Here is a 21,115-nt window from a genome sequence, read left to right as displayed (position 1 = left end):
GCTATATGGCCAAATTCCAAGCATCTAAAGCAGCGCTCAAAGGACACCTGCTCCCTGAGTCGGCAAACGACCTAACTATTTTTACTTTTCCAGCCGCCAGTAGTTGTCTGTTTGTCTGTCTGTCTGTCACAAGCAGTTTTCTCAGAAACGGCTGTACCGATTAACACGAAATTTTGTGAGAAGGTGGGAACTGGGGAGCCCCAGACATGCACTGTGTGATATCCTTCTAGGTAGATTTTTTTTTTCATCAAATATAGTCATGTGGGATATCAAATTAATGGTCTCGGATAGTACTTTTCGAAGCCGGTCTTAGTTTTGACATTTGTTGGGAAGGTGGGGACAGCGGGGGGTTGAAAGTGTTCATTTCTTTAACGGACCCATTCTCAGGAACTACCCAATCAAAAAATCTGAAAAAAATTAAGAGGCAGCCACTATATGGTGCGTAGGCATGGCACCGATGCCCGTTCAAATAAAGTTAATAATAGTACATTATTATAATTTTTAGTAATTGACAAGAAAGCCTCCCTTAAGTTCAGCCTAGAATTACGAAATTTTGAAGCAATGTAGGCTACAGCATAGAGCATGATCCTACCAAAACGCTTCTGTGCATATTCAAGACTATGAATGTCAATATCAGTGGATATTTTCATATAATATATGCATATATTACGTGCTACATTCTAATGGGAAAAGTGCACATTCAAATCTCTTTATAAAAGAAATATACAAAACTTTTCATACCTGAAGCGCCCAGCTTTCGGTTTCCCCACTTGTTTTTTATTTGCCAGGTTTAGCTCGCATTCTGGTTTATTTCATTAGGCCGTTGCGAACTCCCTTATCCATTGTGTCATTTTAAAATCCGGTGCGAACCCAAGCATCGGGATAGACATGTTGATTTTATACAAATGACACATGAGGGATAAAAGTGCTCAAAGCACCCCCACTCCGCAACGTTCCCGACCCTGGCTAACAAAGAGGCGTGCAAGAGTGTGCCAACCGAGCACTTTGATGGAGCTTAAGGGGGTCATCCCGTGTGCCGGATCCGCGAAATCGAATTTTTTTGGCATCAATTGTATTTAGATATTGTGTAGAATATATGGGCAAAGTGATTTTTTGATATTCGGAGTCATTCGGAAATTATAGTGTCAAACACGTGATAAGTCACATGCTAGATTTATGTCGATCGCCGTAATAAAGCTCGTATTTATCAGTCCGAATGACGTTCGAATCGACTTCGCTAAAAGGAAAAGCGAAAAAAAACAGCGTTCACATGGGATGACCCCCTTAAGTATTTGTGGCGGACCTTCAGGGTCAATTTCGCCCAATTTTTAGGTTTTTGGGATAGCTCTTTCCTCTAGGTCGTCTTAGGCCACTCAGGATGGTCGTTTGATCGTCTAATTCTCTAATTAAATAACTAAATTTTGAGTGCTAGTACGAAAATAAAAGCTAATTATTATACCTTTTATTTTATAATGATCATAGTTTGATTATTACTTTAAATGATTGAAAAAAAGGCCATAAAAACACAAAAACCACATACGATAAATCTCTTTTATGGTATCGTAGAATAATATACATTTAGGTACACTTACATCCATAAAATTCTTATCTCTAACCATTAGATACTATAATTTATGCTTATTTACTAATTTTACTTTCTTTTTGTTTTTCTGACTCCAGAAATTTTTTTATATTCACTTGAGTAATTCTGTGATTTTTATGAGAGAAGAATTTCTCAATATCATCCGTGCTTATTCCCTCGGTTTCCGGCAAGAATAAATATAATAATGGGATGCTGTGGATGAGTTTGTTGTAATACAGAATATCAGAATAAATTATAAATGATGCCAGTCGTACTCACAATATAATGGTGAAAACAGAGAAGAAAATCATGGCTCCACCGATGGAAAATCCCACTTCTAAGTCCTTGTAAGCTTTAGTGTTCACAAATCCAATTAGTAGGGCTACTGCCAATATTATTCCATTTGAGAAGCCTCGGATTCTGAAAAGGATGTGGAATTAGAGGTTTCTAGAAAATAAAGAAATAATTTATTCAGTTTTATTTTGGGCTAAATTTATAATGGAATTTGGTTTGAGGTAAACCTTAATAAATTAATGCAATTCTGTCTAATTCAAATATCCTTCCAGGATTTCCATTTAATAGTGGTACTTCTGGCGAACTATGATCTCTAGTGGCGCTGATTTGATTCGTGAACGTCGCTTCGAGTCCCTCGCCTGCAGCATAGCTGACTATGTGGGATTCAATTGTCTGAGGGACATTTGTTTTCACCTTTTAGAGAGTAACAGGTGTTAAAGTATGAAGTGAAATGAAAGGTGAAATGGTTGCAGGGGAAAACCTGACGGCATAGTGGAAAATAACGTAAATCTTATTCGATTGATGTTATGAATCGAAAAAGACAATGCGTCGAGGTGGAGATCTTAAAAGGGCGCTATTGCTCCAGCCTACAAAAGTGTGTGGGATTCTCACTCACTATAATCACCCCTCTTTCTCCGCCCATATCCCCACGGACCACGGCGTTATTTCGCAAGGAGAGCTCTGGTTTACACCAGCACAACTAAGTCACACGTTCGCCGCGCTTTCCGGGCTCTTTGCAGTTTCTGCAGCTTCTCCTGTACTGCAGTTACTGTTGCGTTTACCGCACTTCAATTTCCTTCCGACTTTAACATCTCCGCGAACTTATGAGGTCCGAAAACTGGGATAAGGGTTCAACCTTCTGCTTTCATTCGCAAATCTCGGATAGCGGAACATAACATGCTCCATTTCCTCGGGTGTAGCGGAGCATTCGGGATAGTCTGGAGACTCATCCAATCCAAAGCGATGCAAGTACTTCTTGTATGCATCGTGTACCATAAGGACCCATTTCTCAATATACGGGATCAGTGTATGGGTCCAGCGGCCTTTTTTGGAATTATCCCAATGTTGTTGTCATCTCCTGTAGAGCTCCTTCCTAGTAGCTTTTCGGAAGCCCGTACTCACGTCGGCCGAATTCACCCTGCTTTTCCGGTAGAGACAGTGTGCCTCTATGCCTCTAGAAGATCCACCAGATACCGTCCTATATACACTGCATACCCACAGCGCGATTGGCCGATATACCGAACTTACCCTTCCCTGGCTCACTGTGTTATCCAGTGCGCATGCCCAGACAGGGGCCACTTATAGCAGGATGGATTTCACCACCCCTGCGATAAGCAGCCGACGACTAGATTTTGGCCCTCCAATATTAAGGATCATCCGTGCTAGAGATAAGCTAGGCTTTGCTTCTTTTTCATGCCGATAGTCCATATGCCCCTTGAAGCTCAACTGCAACTGGCATCGATCATTATCCTCAGGTATTTAATGACCGATTTTGAAACGACCTCGTAATTACCAACCCGAATTTTGATAGCGTTGTTTGTCCTCCCCCGTCAGGTCCAATTTCATTTGAAACCATGTTTCGATGACATGAATGGTTTCACTTGTATACGATTCCACATCCTAGTGGTGCTTCGCAACTACTACCACTGCCAAGTCGCTTGAAAAAACACTCAATGTAGCCTCCTTTGGTACGCGAAAGCCAAGCATTCCTTTATACATTGTGCTCCACAGCACGAGCCCAATACGGAGCTTTGGGGAACACGTGCTGTCACAACATATTCCTTCGGTCCGTCGTCCGTCTCGTATCAAAAAAGTGTCTCCGAGAGATAACTCTCGATTATCCGAGCTAAGTAACGAGACACATCTATTTTAGCTAGGGTGCCCTTAATCCAACCCTAGTTCATCATCATCATCAACGGCGCAACAACCGGTATCCGGTCTAGGTCTGCCTTAATAAGGAACTCCAGACATCCCAGTTTTGCGCCCAGGTCCACGAATTCCATATCCCTAAAAGCTGTCTGGCCATCTTAAGCAGGGTCTGCATCGTCTTCTTTTTCTACTAGATATTGCCCTTATAGATTTTCCGGGTGTTGTTGGTTGGTTCGTCTTCGGTGCTGACGTTGCTGAGATTCAGCGTTACCGCCCCGCAGCACTTACCAGCGGCCCATGCTTCCCGGGCTAGGTTTACGACCGTTGCAATTGCATCGACCGTAGGCCGCGCTCTGCGAAGCCTATACTGCCATAGGCCATCCGCTAGCTCGACGAACGGAAGCAGCCTGTTGTATATCACCCGCTCTAACATCTTCCCCATAGTGGCTAAGAGACAAATAGGTTGATATGAAGAGAGTGCGCGAGGTAGTTTTGGAGCTTCGGTAGCAGAACCAACCTTTGCTTTTCCACTGGGCGAGGAACACTCATTCTACCATGCACGATTCAAATGTACTTATGTATGCGCCATACGGGCCTGATTTCAGCAGTCGACGTCAGGGCTTTGCTCGAAATTCCGTCCAATCCCGGAGCTTTATTGTCCCCAATTCGTCTGTAGATTTCCCCTAGTTCCCGCGTTCCCCGATTGAGAAGACGTCCTATTGAAGCATTGGATGTGGTCCACTTTCTTCCTGTTGTGGGAGAGGAATTTCGATTATGATTTTTGTCCACGAATCTTGTTCATTACAATCTTGTAAGCAGCGTCCCACGGGCTCGTATTTATCGTAGGGCACAACTGTTTAATGTACTTTCCCGTACAACCTTGTTAAGGCTACTTCAAAGTTCGTTGTATTCCTTCCCCGACTGCCGATTGTCTGGCTTCATTCTGGTCGTCGTTCGCAAACACCAAGCTCTCAACAGCCCGATTTCTTGGTTCCACCAGTAGCTTGGTTTCCTACTGTTGTGGAACGCACACCCCAGTTACCCATTGACTTAACTGGCTAACATTTTCCACCGCCGTTTCCTTCGGCTTGTGACCTCCTTCTAAAGTCACCGGGAAAGCTCTAGTGGACCAATCAGCTTTCTTGGTTTTTCTGCTTCTGTTGCTCACTCAATTGTCGCCTCCCCCGTTCTTGATGTCGAGAAACATGGCTTGATGGTAATGTGAGTGTAGTGTTCACTCACTCGCCAGACCATTCCTCTCGCCAACGAGGTACTGAGGTAGGTCAGATTGATCATCGAGCCCAGCCCTCTGCCTCGGAAGGTGGCTACACATCCAACGTTGGTTAATACGATGCTTAGCTCTGCGAAGGTTTCAAGCAAGATTTGGCCCCACGTTGGCCACGTCCACGTTCATCACTCAAATGGCTTGCGGAAGCAAGTCTTTTTAGCTTTGAACAACAGACATCGTGGATCTTCTGTGCAGTCCTTGATAAGGTGACCCTATTATCCACACCTCCTGCACTTTCTCGACCTATCGTACTCACTAGTACATGCTGCTGTAAAGTAACCGAAATCGAGACATTTGAGGCTTCTCTTGAGAGATACTTGCTCTCTAATTCGGCACACGACCCCAACCTATTCTTAACTTGCTCTCGGTAATCAGTTCAATTCCTGATTCCTCCGGCGGGCTAATAATAGCGGTCTGTGTACCTTCATACGTTTTTTTCATCCTTTTGGTGGTGGTTTCTACTATTCCGCAAAGCTTGAATTGTTCCCCTAGCGCAGTACAGATATCCTCTCGTAATGTGACCTCGTCTAGGTCTTGGCACTCGATTACTATCTATTACTTTCGAGCTTTCACCTCTACTTGCTCACCTAGCACCTTTTCCACCTGACCGCGAAAAGTATCCGCGGTCTTCTCGCTAGATTTGTTTAGCTCCAGCATCGGATTTCCCTTCTTCGTGCGCTTGGTATGACTTACACTGCTGCCCAAGTCAGTCAATTCCGGATCGGCTTTAACTTTCCGATAGTTATCGGCGTAGGACATACCTTCTTTCTTGGAAATAATGATTATTTCCGGAAGAATCTTCTTTTCCTTTTTCTGCTACTTTTCGCTGCTAATTTTTGTCCATTTTTCGGGTTTACGAGCTGTAGGCTCTTCCTCTTTTGTCAAAGTTGGAGCCGTAATTGAAGAGCTACCCGGAACTTTCTCCGGCGCAGCTTTCTTCAGCGAAGAGGCTTTTTTCTTCTTGGCCGCTTATTGGGCACCACTAAGGCGAGTCACCTGTGAGGTGGCGTCACCTGTACCTTTCGCATGACTCCACATGATGTTTGGAAGTTTTTCTACATCACTGCCCTAATATAGGACAACGTAATACCCCATGTCAGAGCCCTGATGTTTTGGTGGATATTCTGTTTCGTCGGTCGTCTATGCGTTCTCCTAGTGAAAGAAACGCTGTCGTATTTTGATGTTTTCCATGCTCGTCTTTTACTGCAACAGTAATTTTGTCGTTCCGGGGATTATCCAAGTTCCTTTCCGAGTCCCCCGACGAATCCCGACTGCCTAGCTGTAATGCTGCCCTCGGTGGTGAACTTCCAAGCTTTGAGCTCTTCCGAAAAAGGTCCGTTCAGATGTCAGAAATAAAATTATTTCCGATAAATACTAATTTAGTCCTTTCATTTGATACCCCACATGACTATATTTTGTGAACAAACATTTTGCTCCCCCTTTCGCATATATGGGGAGCCTTCCCTTAAAGGCAACATAATATGATGCAATTCGTTGCACGTGCGGCGGTTCACAGATCATTTCATGACGATAGCTCCAGCTGTTTCAGAGAAAACCTCGTGTGACTGACGGACAGACAGACAGACAGGAACGGAGGAATTTTTACCCAGCTCGGGGCAAAAATAGTTGAGCTGTCCTAGTTCATCAAGAACAAGCACAACGTGCACCAAACCATAAATAATATGGTAAGGGCTATCAGAGTCTTCTGTAATAGATCGCAGTTTGCAGGAACGGTATGGAGATGCGAGGAAAGCCAGGAGATGATTGGGGGAGGGAAGTTGAGTAGAGAGAGTTTAGAGAGGAGAATATTATGGCCAACGATATCAAAGACTTTGGAGAAATCAACATAAATAGCACATGCCTCCTGTCGTAAATTAAAGCATTTAACAACCAAGTTCGTAAAGACCAGAAGGACCAGAAGGCAGATCTATGTGTCACGAAACCATGGTGCTCTTTGACAATGAGGTGACCGAAGTGCGCAGTCAACCAGTCGTTGATGTATCTTTCCAGGATTTTGGAGCAAGAGGCGCGAAGAGAGATGGGGCGGTAGTTCACAGCAAGAGAAAGGTCTTCACTCTTGAGGATGGGGATGATAAGTTCTTCTTTCCAAGGATAGGGAAAGTAGTATTCTTTAGGGAAATGTGTCTTCTACAGTTAAGAACGAAGAGGTTAGGAATCCATCGAAGCCTGGGTCAAGAGTACCAATGAGCAACTCAGCCAAACAAAGCGTAAGGGGAGACATGGCCAGAGATTCGGAGCAACCTCCAGTTAGAAGAGGCGTGGAGGGTGGAGCGGCTGAGAGAGACGCGGATGAGAATTAGGTGCAAAGAAGGTTGCAGGATTGCTGTGGGGAGTTGGCAATGGAGTCAGCAAAATTAATAGAAAAATGGAGAGATTGGGTGCGACTACGAGAATAGCGAATGTGGGACCAAAAGGGTTTGAAGTTAGTGCGTGCAAGGGCGGCTTCGATGCTCAACAAGTACCTTTTATACGTTTTTTTAATCATCAACTTCACAGTGGAGTGGATAGCCTTAAAATGAGTCATGTCGTCGTTATTCTTAGGAGCCCGAAACTGTTACCGTAGTGCATGTTTCACACGAATGTTATTAAGAATCTCCGTTGTGAACCAAGTTTGGTACGAACGCAGGGGAATAATGGGCATAACAGGAGAGGAGACCGGACAGGATATTATAAAAGGTGCTAAGAGCTTGATAACAAGTTGAGTTGCTTAATATATGAACCCAGTTGATAGACGCTAAAGCGGAGTTGAAACCGTTTAAAATTGACTTTGCGGAAGTTGAAATTAGTATATTTACGCGCAGTTTTGGAGGTTGAAGGAGGAATTCAAGTGGGGGTTGTTGAACGTCAGTTTTGACATACAGGGATGTGAAAGAAAATAAAGAGTGATATCGCTAGGGGAGGTTGGAAAGGAAGAGATTGAGAATGCGGCTCAAGGAGTTTTTGGTGGAATTGATATATAGGAAGTGCAAGTATTTATAAAGGAAGAAAGCAGAAGGGAAAAATGTGAGAGATTTGGAATTGGAAGGCTAGGGTGAACAGTGGAGCAGAGAGAGCAGAGGTTCAAATCTCTGCAAAAGAAGAAAGGGAGGGAAGGGAATCGGACAGTAAGGAGTTCAGACAAACTGCTAAACAATTCTTCATACAGGTGAGAAACAGCGTATACACAAGAAACAATGAACGGGGGAAGTTGGGTGGGGAGACAAGAAGAACAACACACTCAAAAAGAAAGTCAGAAAAGGAGAAGACGAGTTCGGGGGGAGTGTATCTTTTATTGCAATAGGACGCCACCGCCAGTTGACTTACGAGATGCAGCCGAAAGTGGAGCACTCTTCGGGGAGCTCGAAGATACAGATGGCATAGTGTTGCTGATAAATTGAAGGCGCCCAGCTTGGCTCTTAAACCCCTAACATTCTGATAAAATAGACGGACAGTAAATATGAATTCAGTTACATTGCTCGGCGAGGCAGGCGGGTTTTCCTGAAATTCACTCGCGAATTGGTGTGCTTGTATGGCTTGATGAATACACATTTAGGCCAGAAAGAAGGGTCGGGAGGACGTCAAATACGTTAGGATAAGTGACCTCGAAAGACACAATCACTTGCTGTCTTTTGTCAGTTTGACACAGGACAGAGGAGAAAGTAAGTCCTCATGTATTCTAGTACATCGTCCATAGAAGCTGCGAACGTTAGCTAAGAGATAGATATCTGTTTACGTGGAGACGTCACCTTTAATCCGGGGCTGCTGGTATGGGTGGATGTAGTTTCAGGGTATAGAACAGCGGCGGGAAGTGGAGCTTCGTTGACGATGGGAACGATGTGAAGCTGAGTAGGCTGCGGATATTATTCCGATGAAGGCACGATGGAGCGTGACAGGATCAAAGGCTCGGTACATCGTAACTCGTTTCATAAGGGCGTCTGCATCAGGGATGCAAAAGCCATTTGAAGCAACCCTGATGCAGGAGAAGATGTTGAGGCTACACTGTTAGGAACAATAGGAAGCTCATTTTCAGAAGCCAAAGTCTCGTCGTCCGAATAGCTGAGTGGTTAGAGCACAAGGCTGTCATACGGAAGGCGGTGGAATTTGTATGGTAATTTGGCGTTGGCTGTGAATGAGTACCTCAGTCGAATGAGGGTAATAATCTCTGGCGAGCGCAATGCTGCCCACATTATCTCCTGCTGTAATGTTGTGCTCCAACACATTTCAAGGCCCTGATCCAACATGTATTGTTGCGTCAACGATTGTTATTAAAGTCTCGAACGAATTCCTAAGCCGCCGGGAACCCGTAGACAGCGACGACATTTTCGAGGGTATTTAGTAACTGTGCTGAATCGTTGGGCGTGGTTGAGCCATCTTTGGCAGAAGGAAAAATAGAAACAGCTGGAGATATAGTTGATACCGCCAGTAGAGGGATCCCATTCGACTGTAATACGAAAGTAGAAGCATCAACGGTGCGCTGAATGGCTGCCAAGGTCATAGACCGTTTATCAAGCAGCTGTATCGCATCCGACAGCATGGACCCATGGTAGGTGTTGCAGCGTTGGATATGCTGTTGGCAAATTTTGATCGAATCTCTGTATGGATATAGTCATGTGGGGTATCAAATGAATGGTCCCGATTAGTACTTTCTGAAGGCACCATTGATTTTGACATTTGTCATAAACAGAAGGGGGGGGGGGGGGAGGGATGTCAGGGCTAGAAAGTTATTACTTAGTTGATGGGGCCATTCACGGAAACTATCTATCAAACAGAAAAAGCTGAAAAAAAATCGCAAAGCTGAACCTATTTCGTGTTTAAGGCTCAAAATTCCTTCTATAGTGGAGTATTCCTGCGGAGAAATGTTCTTACGCAAGAAATACCTAAAACACGTCACACGTCAAGGGCCAATTTTTTGGTTTCCGGTTTGTTTCGAAATAATCTGAGCATACGAGTACCAAAAACCTTAAGAAGGGTACGTCGCAAAAGCTGAGGGAATGCTTTTGATGCTATCTCATCCGTGTCTCCTGGAGTAACATGACGGAAGGTAGCTGCTGGTGTTGTTTGATCCGTTTATAATGCGAAGTCAGTTTAGGCCTCCGTTGGAAGATTTGGGTTGCTCCTAAGTCCGGTATCTATAAGGGAGAGGCAACTCTTCAGATACTGTTCCTTTCAGCGGGTTTAGTATGTATGTCAATTACCTTAGGGATGAGCCTCAATTGTCTTCAACTTAATAAGGAAGAAGGGAGACCAATACGGTCTTATCAAGGGTTGCCAAATTAAACCAAATAAAAGCAATGCCCAGCATTACCCGGATCTTCAAAGTAGAGGTCATAGAGGTAGGGGCACATCTTAAGCTATTATTGTAAATACTATGAAAACTTACTTGAAAGGAAATAACTCGGCCATATACATCCACGGAATATCAGCAATGCTCAGACTCGTAAAGAAAAACAGTCCCATAATGCACACTAGCGGAATCCAGCTACTTTTCACCTCAACATCTGGCGGTAAATGGAAGGAATTCCATCCGGTTGGCAACTCCTTCAAAGCGTAGAATCCTAAGAAAGCACAAGATACTGAGCACATAGTTAATCCTCCCAAGCATAATTTCCGTTTGCCTAGAAATTTCACGGTCGCCGCACAGCTTATCGTCCCTGCCAAGGATACGCTCGCTACGACCACTGTACTCCAATTTGCGTCCACATTTGTCCCGAGAGCCTTGAATATTTGAACCAGAAATGGAGTCATCGCGATGATACCATTTGATTGGCAAATTAGAAAGAGGAGGAAGGTGATGAAGATTGGAGCAAGATTCGAACGCGATGTGAAGTCCTTGAATTTCTCAATTATTTTGAGATATTCACTTTTCTCTTCGGAATAGTATTGGCTGTTGTCCTCGATACTCGCTTTCAACAATTGGAATTCCTCTTCGACGAACTCTGGGGTGGACCATCCTCGAAGCCATTGCAGGGTTTCACGCGCTTTCTCTTCATATCCTTTTGATAGCAGCCATATAGGGGTTTCCGGCACTGTTAGAACCAAAAGGAAGCTGCTTATTGGAAATATTGTCGATATGAGAGCTACCAGTCTCCAGTTCGTGAGAGAACCGAGGGTGTATAACACAAGACTTCCCGCTGAATATGAAACTGTTGCGGTACTCAGCATTACGGCTCGGATGCTGGCTTGACTAAGAGAGTAAAAGACAGGCTCAATTCAGTGCGATATGGAAAGCGATAGTGTATGACGTTCATGGATATGCTATGTGTGAAGGACGTACAATTATTAAGTGCATACAGGGTTGAGCCTTACCAAGTCTCGCCAGTGTAAGTTACCGCCGCCACCAGAAGGACTCCGTTGCTGATGCCTATTATTGTATATGCAGCAAACAGTACAACCACCGAATTCGCAAAGTAGAACATTAAGAATGCAATGACCGAGGGGGTGATGCTTATGAGAAGTATTCGCTGCCTCCCAAATATGTCAATCACATGACCGCCAATGATAGATCCTATCAGCTGGCAAATATACGTGAGGCTTCCTGAAAAAAGGAAAGGCTAATCATTTGAGGGTGTCAGTTCCTCTTCGTTTTATTTGATTGTACCAAACCATGATGACTCCTCGCTTGTAATGCTAAGGGTTTCTTTGAAACCATCTGTAGGCGCAATTCCTGTAAGTTCTGGAATTATAACCGTAGGAAACTGAGTTGCGAGGCCAGCGGTGAAGACTGCATAGTTTTTGATGAAGCAGGCTATGATTTGAGGCAACAAAAGTTTGAACGTTGATTTTGACGGAAGGCTACATTCTTCCACAACCATAGTTCTTGAGTTCTAGTGTAGTATTACGGTAGAAAGGTAGTTTTTTTCTAATTAATACTTTTATGTTAACATTTTTATTTTAGTTCAATTAATTTTGAAGATTTCACTCCATTTTTAGTAACTTTCTTGATTAGTGTCTTTTTGACTATAGGTCACTGCAAATAAATGTCAAGATATTGTTTTTTTTTCAGATAATTATCAATATCAGCTCCAAGGTTCGAATTTCATTAAAGAGTACCACATGTTTGGACACTTTGCGAAGGCATGCCCAGCAGCACTGATCGATCCGATCAGTGAAATCATCATCAACGGCGCAACAACGGGTATAAGGTCTAGCCTGCCTTAGTAAGGAACTCCAGACATCCCGGTTTTGCACCGAGGTCCACCAATTCGATATCTCTAAAAGCTGTCTGTCTTTACCTACGCCATCGGTCCATTTCAGGCACGGTCTGCGTCGTCTTCTTTTTCCACCATAGATATAGCCCTTATAAACTTCCCGGGCTGGATGACCCTCATCCGCAATCTGTTGAGTGGGACTTTGTCCACAACGAAACGGCCGTGGTATCATTTATAGATTTCGTCGTTATGTAGGCTACAGAATCGTCTATCCTAATGGGGTCAAAAATTCTTCGAAGGATTCTTCTCTCGAACGCGCAGAGTTCGCAATATTTCTTGCTAAGAACTCAGATTTCAGAGGAAGGCAAGTTCACAGTGTTATATAGTAAAAGCTTTGACTTTATGGTAAGACGAAGAGTACAATAGGGACCCCAAATACATACCTTGCGAAGGAGAGGAACGACGTGATAACCATTATTGATTGCAATGAAAATATCAGGTTTATTCAATGGCGAGCACCTTCCAAATCTTCTTCTTCTTATTTTTTTTCAACCTTTGTCCCGCTTACAAGCGGAGTCGCCTCGTCGTGATCGGTTTAGCCTTTGGCCCTATCAGATGCCTCATCTGGATGCAATCTCGAATTTTTTAAGTCCCCGTCCAGATTATCAGCCCACCGTTGTTTCGGTCGGCCTTTTGGTCGTATAGCATCGACTTTGATGTTCAAACCAATCTTGGCAGGTGAATTCTCTTTAGTGCGAATTACGTGAACATACCTTCGAAGATGTCCCTCTCGCAATTTTTCCACGATCAGTGCAACTCCATATCGATCGCGGATATCGTCATTTCGGATGTGATCAAAACGTGGGACGCCATCTGTCCAACGCAACATCTTCTTCTCCATTACCGCAACCCGACGTTCATTGTCCTTTATAGTTGGCCAACACTCAGCGCTATAGACAGCGACATGACGGATGACATTGCGGTAAATTTTAGATTTGACACGTTCACGATCATAAATATAATAACACCAATTGTGGAACGCCACTTCATTCAGGTTGTGTTATAGTGTGAAGCAATTTCATAGCGCAGTCCTACAGTGGCCGATAGTGTTGACCCGCGGTTTTTAAATCGCTCAGTTTTGGGCAGGTCACTGCTGCTGACAGTGATTATGTCTGTTTCATGGGGATCGGTCGGCTAAAATTCAATGTTATTCAGATTCAATCTGAGACCGTGTTGCATGAGGCGATCATTCCATTTTTGGACAAGTTGCTCGAGATCATTTTTGCCATCAGATGCTAGAAAAACATCATCTACATAAAACAGTGTGTAGAGCGCTGGACGTTGGATATCCCGTGTGACGGCGTCCATAACAAGAACAAAGAGGAGTCGTGAGAGGGCGCTTGATGAACACCAGCAGAAACACGAAGTGGTTTTGATACACGCTTCGAACTTTACTTTTCAGATCGTGGTAGCGCAATTGAACCCAGCGCACGAGTTCTTCACCCACTAAGTGTTTTCGTAAAGCATATCAGGTAGGTTCGTCTGGCACACGGTCAAACGCTTTCTCTAGATCCAGAAATGCAATGTAAAGAGGGCAATGCTTCTCACGGTGTTTTTCCTTGAGTAACCATGCAGAATGTATTGCGTCAGTAGTTCCGCAGTACTTGACAAATCTGGCCTGACTCACGGTTATTTTAACGATTTCGCGAATGCGGTTGTCAAGAATGCGTTCAAAAATCTTTATGGTATGAGAAAGTACCCGAATCGGACGATAATTTGAACATTCTGCTGGACTACCTTTCTTTTCCTTATTAGAACGGTCGTATCTTCTTGCCAGTCAGATGGAGTTCTATCTTGCTGAATAACCCGATTAAAGAATTGACTGGTTTACGGTGGATCCCAGCTCTTCGCTTTCCAGAGCTCAGATGCAATGTCGTGCGAGCGCTTTCCAAATGGTTATGTAAAAAGGACGTTAAGTAGGGTCCTGAAGAAATGGAGTCTGAATATGAGGACGCGTCAGTGATGGACTCAGTCGCGACCACGGATATGAAGTCTGACGAAAGCCGCGACTCGGATGGGATGATTAAAGATGTTGGAACAAGTATCAATTACGAATTAGCATCCCTCATGAAGCAGAACGAGGGTCTACTGGGTAAGCTAGAGGAGACTTTAAGCAAGAATAAGTCCCTGGAGTACTTAATTAGGAGCTTGCAATCGACAAATGCCTCTTTCGAGGTTTCAATTAAATCATCATGGTGATGCTAGCTCCAAACAAGGCAACTGTGTGACAACAGCATTGCAGAAACAAGCACCTAAACTTGGTAATAAGCAACAAGCCCCCGCGCCACCCAACCATCAAAAATAACTATCACAGGCACCTCGGAGGAAATAGGTGAGTACTTGAATTCTCCCTATTGTTATTTTTGAACCCGTGGACGATTTTAGGATTATGCCGACCACAAACCTCAATGTCGCTTCTAAGAACTCCCACGCAAAGCAGTCAGGAAACTCCAACCATAAAATACTCCTCAAATCCAAAGAGGACTACACAGCTATGAAAAACAAAGCGGAGTTCTTCACCTATACCCTACCTTCGGAGAAAACCACATCACTCATTATTCGTGGTCTGGATAACACATACTCCGCACAGGGGATTACTGAGGATCTGAATTCCCAAGGCATCTCGAGCGTGCTGTCCGTCAAATCTTTTGTCATTTCGAAAGTGTAGCAAGCAGGACGTAAATTGAGCTTGTGGCTAGTCACCTTTGATGCCTAATTCGAGATAGACGATTTCAGTCCAGTTGAGGCAAAAAAACCGAGTGGATTATGGATAAGCAGATATTGCAGTAAGTGCCCTAACTTCGCCAAAGAGATGGCGCGATGTCAGGTGATTTCTACGTTTTCTTGTGGTTTGGTGAGGCACTACGCAACGGCAGGAAGAGCTATCCCAACAAGTTCAAAATTTGGCGAAATTTACCGCGAAACTTCACTGAAGTTTTCCATCGGCACGCACTTGTTTGCTACTTTATTCGTCAGGCTGGAAAATGTGTGGGGGTCCCTTGAACATTTTAGTCTCTGACCTATTCAACAAAACTGTTGGCATCCTTGGTCATTATATTGGAGGTTACCCCCGCTATTGTTAATATGAGTTTCGTAGAGTTCAGAGGAGGAGGAAGAGTAAGTTCTCAAATCAAAGATCTTAGCTCCAAATAATTATGATTAAAAGCCACGTTCATGCATAAGCAAAAATAGAAGTTAAGTTGCTCTTTCAAGTGCAGTTAAAGGAACTCTTCTGAACAGGCATTCGAAAAAGGTGCTGTATCAAACGCCGGACAACTCTCGTCGCAGAAGCACATTTATCCTTTGACGGAGGGTCAGTTGGAGGAAATATAAGTCCTTTGAGAACCATTATCCGGGAAGTGAAGTGGTTTTCAAAGGGAAAGTATCATAAAAACTCAAACTCAACGCTAGAATACGAGCCGGCGTATGAGTTACTGCACGAGTATCTCCACTTTCGTTATTTTTTCAAATTTCGCTTTTGTTCAGGAAAACCAATGCTTGAAGGATACTTTCTGACTGGGCTTACCTCGCTAGGTGAGTAATGGGTAGTTCATTTCAAATACCTTAACAATCCAGGTGATCGATAGACTTCATCACCTTGTCTTTCTGGCGATCCCGGTTGTGATGCAGCTTGAATTGTCCTCGTTCGTGCACATTTTTTCTAACGGTCCAGAATACAAATTGCATCTTTTCTCAACTTGTAACCTCCAATCTCAGCTCGATCAAAATGTAACTTGAGCCCGCTGACTCCCGGTAAACATTCCCCAGCTGTCCCAGACCTTGAACTCAAAATTAATTATCAGGTGATGTGTAAAGGCAAATTGCTGCATATTAGCAGGTGCATTTTCTCGTCAGGTTGTCATTGGACAAAGCTGATGAAATGTTACACATGTTGTGAATCCGCGGATACTAGGAAACGTCGTTCGCTTCGGACGCGACCTCTTCTAATTAAGTTGACTACGTGCTGATCGAACATCGGCACTTCTTACCAATATGGACTGATTACCTCATTGGCATCAGCCGAAATATCTAAATACAGAAAGCATTATCTCCTCCATACATAAAAAGGGAGATATCACGCAGTGCAACAATTATAGAGAGAGTATGACGTCGCTGAGTACCATCTATAAGATATGCTTCGCTATCTTGGTAGGCCGGGTAGACTCATGCGCCCAGAACATCATCATCCCATAACAAAGAAGGACCACCCCGGACGAATCAGTAACAGACCAGACCAGATTTTCTCTTTGCGGCAAGCGACGGACAAACTGTTGGAATATGGTCATCAGTTGCACCATATTTTCATCGAATTTAAGGCCACCTATAGTAGCATAGGATAAAACTGTACACGGTCATGAGAGAATTTGGTATCCCGAATAAATTTCAAAGGCTTACTAGGCTGACTAATGTGCGAGGCCAGGTGAAAACAGGAGGGTAGCTCTCGAGGCCATCCACAATCAACAATGGCATGAGATAAAGGGATACCCTATTGTGTATTTTTTTTAACTAGGCCCTCGAAAAAGTGATCAGCGATGTTGAGGCAATGCAAGTTTATACAACAAAGCGTTCGAAGGAAGAATCCTTCGGAATTATTTTTGGTCCTGTATAAGAAGATGGACGACTCCTTAGTGTTTATAATGAGGAAATTGATAAGCGATATCGTCCGGTTGTGGATTAAATCCGGCTCGATAGGTTGCGGTGTGCGGGTTACTTAATCCGTATGGGTGAGGATAATCGAACCCAGGAAGTCTATAATGGATGGAGCATGATGTGGACTAGGACGCCAGACAGCTTTTAGGGATATTAAATTGGTGGATCTCTGCGCAAAACTTTGAGCTCTGGAGGTTTTTAGTTAAGCAGACCTAGACGGGGCGCCGGTATTAATTCCGCTACTGGGTTCAATGGAGATGCAACTAGGGTTTGAAAATCACTAACGTTTTTCAGGTTTTTCAGGTCTGTCCGTCTGTTCGTCTGTCTATCTGAAGTGGCTGAAACTATTGGCATGAAATTTGGTGAAAATATGTGATCTGTGAAACGAGTGGTATCATTTTGTGTTGGGCTTATGGGGGCTCCCGATATATGCGAAAGCGAAGAACAAATTTTTTTTCACAGAATGTGGTCATGCAGGGTAGCATACCAAAGGGCTTAATTAGTACTTTTCGAAAGTGGTCCTCTTTCTTATAATTGGTGATACACAGGGGAGTCCTCGTATGTGTGCCCCAAAAAGTGAAACAGGTCTCGTTCTTAGAACCTATCCAATCGAAGAAGAAGAACAGTAATCAAAATACATCCCATCACGATATCTGCAGAAATTAAATTACTAATAGCATGTAAATGTATTCTAGAAATTTAGCCGAAAACCCCCTATAAGTTTGTGCTAGAAGTACGAAATATGACATGTGTCCAGTGTTCAGAGCAGAACTGGATAGAGGTAGGATGAGGTTAACATGATTCGCATCCTACAAATCAATGTGCACCGGAGTGGATCCGTTCATTAGTTGTTAGCGCAGTTCCCTGCGGAGACTAAAGCTTATTTACTGCTCATCAGTGAACAGTATCGAAACAAGCACCTAGCTTCATGGCACCCCAACATACCAGGTACTGCTGCCATCTGGGTTCGGGACGACACCGACCCAAGGGTTCTTGGCCAAGGCCAAGGGAACGGCTTTGCCTGGATTCAGTGTTTACGGGTTACGTTTTTCAGTGTCTATCTAACACCGAATGAAATAATCCCGGACTTTCGACGCAGGGGTTCCAGATGGACGTGTGGTTAGTTCTGGAGCACTTTTCGCCAAGGGATCATTAATAAATTGCTTACGACGTGGTGTACCACCCGCGCTCTTTTTGTGCATCGAACGTCGCGAAAGTGAACATCGGCAGGTTCGTCGAAACAGACAGAGACAGGTGGGGTCGCGCTGGAGGGTACTCCTAAGGGTGGTGGCGCTGCAGTTTACACTGTCGTAAATAAAGTTATGAACCTAATAACGACAAGAGGGCATCGTGACGTGGCAACCCTTTTATATATTGGTAGACGGCCGAAATTACAGAGATCCAGAAGGAATGTCACAACCTCCGCCGCTTGACGCAACATCTTAATAACCGGGAAGACGCATATACCATAATAACGCAGTGCAGATCAGCCAAAAGGAGACACATCAGCATAATAAACAGGAGCAAAGCTTGCTACTGGCAGGATCTGGTTTACGAGGTGAATGGGGACCAATAGGAATTTGTTCTGTGGAAACCCTGTTGACTTAAAGCTGGGCAGATGGACCGCATTGTAATGGCACTATTCCCTGTGCACTCCGTACGAGATGAAGATGTCAACGCGGCGAGCGTCGAAGACTGCCCACTTTCCTCTATAAAAGAGTTGGAACAGGCAGTCCTCTCTATGAAAAACAAGAAGGCAGCAGGACCCGATGGTAGCCCGGCTGATGTATACTAACTGGTTCTCCAACATCGAGTAGACCTACTGCCCGGCGCATTTAAAGTTTGCCTGCAAAAGGACATTTTCCCTTCTCGTTGGAAGGTGACGAGGCTTGCGTTGATCACCAAAGGAAAAGGCTACCATGAGCTGCCGTCTTAATACCACCCACTTTCTATGCTTAACACCGCCGGGAAAGTGCTCGACAAGCTCATCAGAAGTAGACATGCTGAAGTGATACGTACTGCCGCAAATTTTATCCCCGCGGCAGTTCGAGGGAGGCACACAGCCGCCGAGCTCGACCTGTGGTGCTCCTTATAACGCTTAACGTCAGAAACGCCTTTTATTCCGCAAGATTGAAAGGAGGATGCAGGTCATTTCGTCCGCAGCACAGGGATCAATCCTAGGACAGGACCTCTGGAATGCTTGCTTTGATAGTCTGCTTAAACGCTACATGCCAAAAGAGTTGCGCCTAGTCGATTATGCTGATGATGTCGCGGTACTTGTTGCTGGACGCTTATGGTTTCAACCTTGCACTCGAAAAAACTGAAGTAGTTAACCTGACTCAAATCACAATTCCGAATCTGTCTGTGTCCCATATTGGTGAGTTGATCACCGAGTGAAAATCAATGGTAAAGTATCTTGGACTGACTCTTGCCTCAAAGATGAGCTTTTTTGAGCAATTCAAACAAGACTGCAGCTGCAGTTTCGGCTTTAGGTCGGCTAATGGTAAATACTAATGGGGCTAAGTCTAGCAGGCGACGTGTCCTGATGAGCTCAACTCAGTCTGTCCTGAGGCGCAGATATATGAGTTGACGCTCCTGGCAAGGAGGTATATCGTAAGCTTTGCAGGTGACACTACTTGGAGTGATCCCGTTGCCCATCTTGTTAAGGAACGTAAAGCAATATATAAGCGTAAGGTAGGAGAACCAATTGAGGTGGTTGCTCGTGAAGAACGGCAACGCACCCTAGAAGAGTGACTGTTGGAAAAATGGGACTAGATGCAGATGGATGGTGAGACTGAATATTTCCTTACCCAGTTCTTAAGTGGGCATGCAGGCTTTCAGTCTTACCTGCACAAGATTGGGAAGACGATCTCCTGATTATGTGTTTTGCAATGGAGTTGTGGATGACGCCCATCACATCTTTTGTTCTTGTGGAAGGTGGGATGGAATTCGTCAGCAGCTCTATCTAAACATAGGGGATCTCTCCGCGGGCAACATTGTCGAGGAGGCGTTGAGTAGTGTCGACAGGTAGAGCCGTGTTGAGCATTACGTTTGGGTTCTTCTCGTTGCAAAGAAGATAGAGCTCGATCGGTTGAGGGGCCGGATGACAGGGGGTTCCTTGAATTAACAGTTCTCTTTCTTCCCGATTTGAAGGGGTTCGGGGACTAGCCCGATGTAATGTGAAAAACAGTTTCAGGCTAGCTCTCTGGCGACGGGTAGGTGTTTAGTTGGTAGTTCGACAGCGTACCGTCGCGGGAGTAAAAAATCGTTTAGGAAATAATTAAGATCGTTAGAAGTAATGTTTTCTTTACTATCAGAAAACTGAGGAACGTAAGATAGGGGTAACGTAGAATGAATTGAACCTTGGGTCGTTTATTGTTTTATAGCATATTCACGAGTACTGCAGTATACTCACGACATAGTATTCACAGAGATTATTGGCCATAGTTTAGAAAACCTACAACTGGCATTATAAAGTCGAAAAAAAAAAGATAGAAGAAAGCTAGGACGGTAATATGCAACAATTGATCTGGATCCTTAAAGGGTTATATTTGTCATGAATTGGTTGTATGATTCCACAGAAAACACTTCCGCAACCGACCTTATTATTCCTGCCAAGAGGGTAGGAAGTAAGGGTTTATTTTCCACAATTCACTGAAGTTTTACTGGAAGAAATCTTTATGCTCCTTTTGTTTAAAGAAGTAGATGACACTATTTTATTGGGTTTTAATTTCACTATCACATTTTCTATTTTCTCATCGGATTAACTACACATAAGTACCGCACGAGCAGGTCCTCCCTACTTGCGTGAATTTTGAAACTACCATATTTCAGTTAGAAACAATACTAGTATCTGATATTTTTTTGCACCACTTGCTTTAGATACTTCCCCAACGTTACGTATTTGTATACAATTCCACCTGTTATTTAGGGAAAAACACCTTTTCACAAATGACTAACTAAAGTGACTTAGAGATTCTGGCACACCTTTTGCATAAGTGATTGAAGTCCACCCCTTAGTAGATAATAGGGTATTTAACCCTTACGAAAGCACATTTACAATTTCTTAACTAAGTTTGTTGCCAGATACTGATTACATTAGTTTGTAAGGTTTTTGTTAAAGGGGCATTGCTAGCGCTGTAAAAGTTGCATTCTGTGCATCTATTATGAGTTCCGTAGGGTTAAGACATACCTGTTGTAGTAGTAATAATCTGTTGACAATAT

General features: G+C 43.9%; 1 protein-coding gene across 4 annotated transcripts; it reads right to left on the bottom strand.

Moving 5' to 3' along the window:
• Positions 1–1,537: 1,537 nt before the first annotated feature.
• LOC119659647 (facilitated trehalose transporter Tret1-2 homolog) lies at positions 1,538–20,744 on the bottom strand. Of its 4 annotated transcripts, none has more exons than XM_038067852.1 (6): positions 20,493–20,744; positions 11,632–12,000; positions 11,340–11,568; positions 10,414–11,217; positions 1,862–2,002; positions 1,538–1,795 (listed from the first exon to the last, which is right to left on the bottom strand). In XM_038067852.1, exons 2-6 carry the CDS (start codon positions 11,843–11,845, stop codon positions 1,639–1,641), a joined length of 1,545 nt encoding a protein of 514 aa, XP_037923780.1. In that variant the 5' UTR covers positions 11,846–12,000; positions 20,493–20,744; the 3' UTR covers positions 1,538–1,638. The 4 variants fall into 4 exon arrangements, with proteins under 4 accessions (XP_037923780.1, XP_037923783.1, XP_037923782.1 ...); XM_038067855.1 differs by having other exon boundaries at positions 11,632–11,857; XM_038067854.1 differs by having other exon boundaries at positions 20,678–20,696.
• Between the last annotated feature and the right edge of the window lie 371 nt (positions 20,745–21,115).

The sequence above is a fragment of the Hermetia illucens genome, chromosome 6 (genome assembly GCF_905115235.1).
Source record: "Hermetia illucens chromosome 6, iHerIll2.2.curated.20191125, whole genome shotgun sequence".
NCBI lineage: Eukaryota > Metazoa > Arthropoda > Insecta > Diptera > Stratiomyidae > Hermetia > Hermetia illucens.
The sequence above is the reverse complement of the archived record's forward strand: the minus strand, read 5'-3'. Positions and strand labels throughout refer to the sequence as shown.

Bases quoted from the DNA above. Each gene is read 5' to 3' on its own strand.
- LOC119659647 (XM_038067852.1), bottom strand. From the start codon at position 11,845: ATGGTTGTGGAAGAATGTAGCCTTCCGTCAAAATCAACGTTCAAACTT. The intron at 11,218-11,339 runs GTAAGGCTCAAC...TTACTCTCTTAG, and splicing joins ACTTACACTGGCGAGACTTG to TCAAGCCAGCATCCGAGCCG. The intron at 2,003-10,413 runs GTAAGTTTTCAT...CATCCTTTTCAG, and splicing joins GCCGAGTTATTTCCTTTCAA to AATCCGAGGCTTCTCAAATG.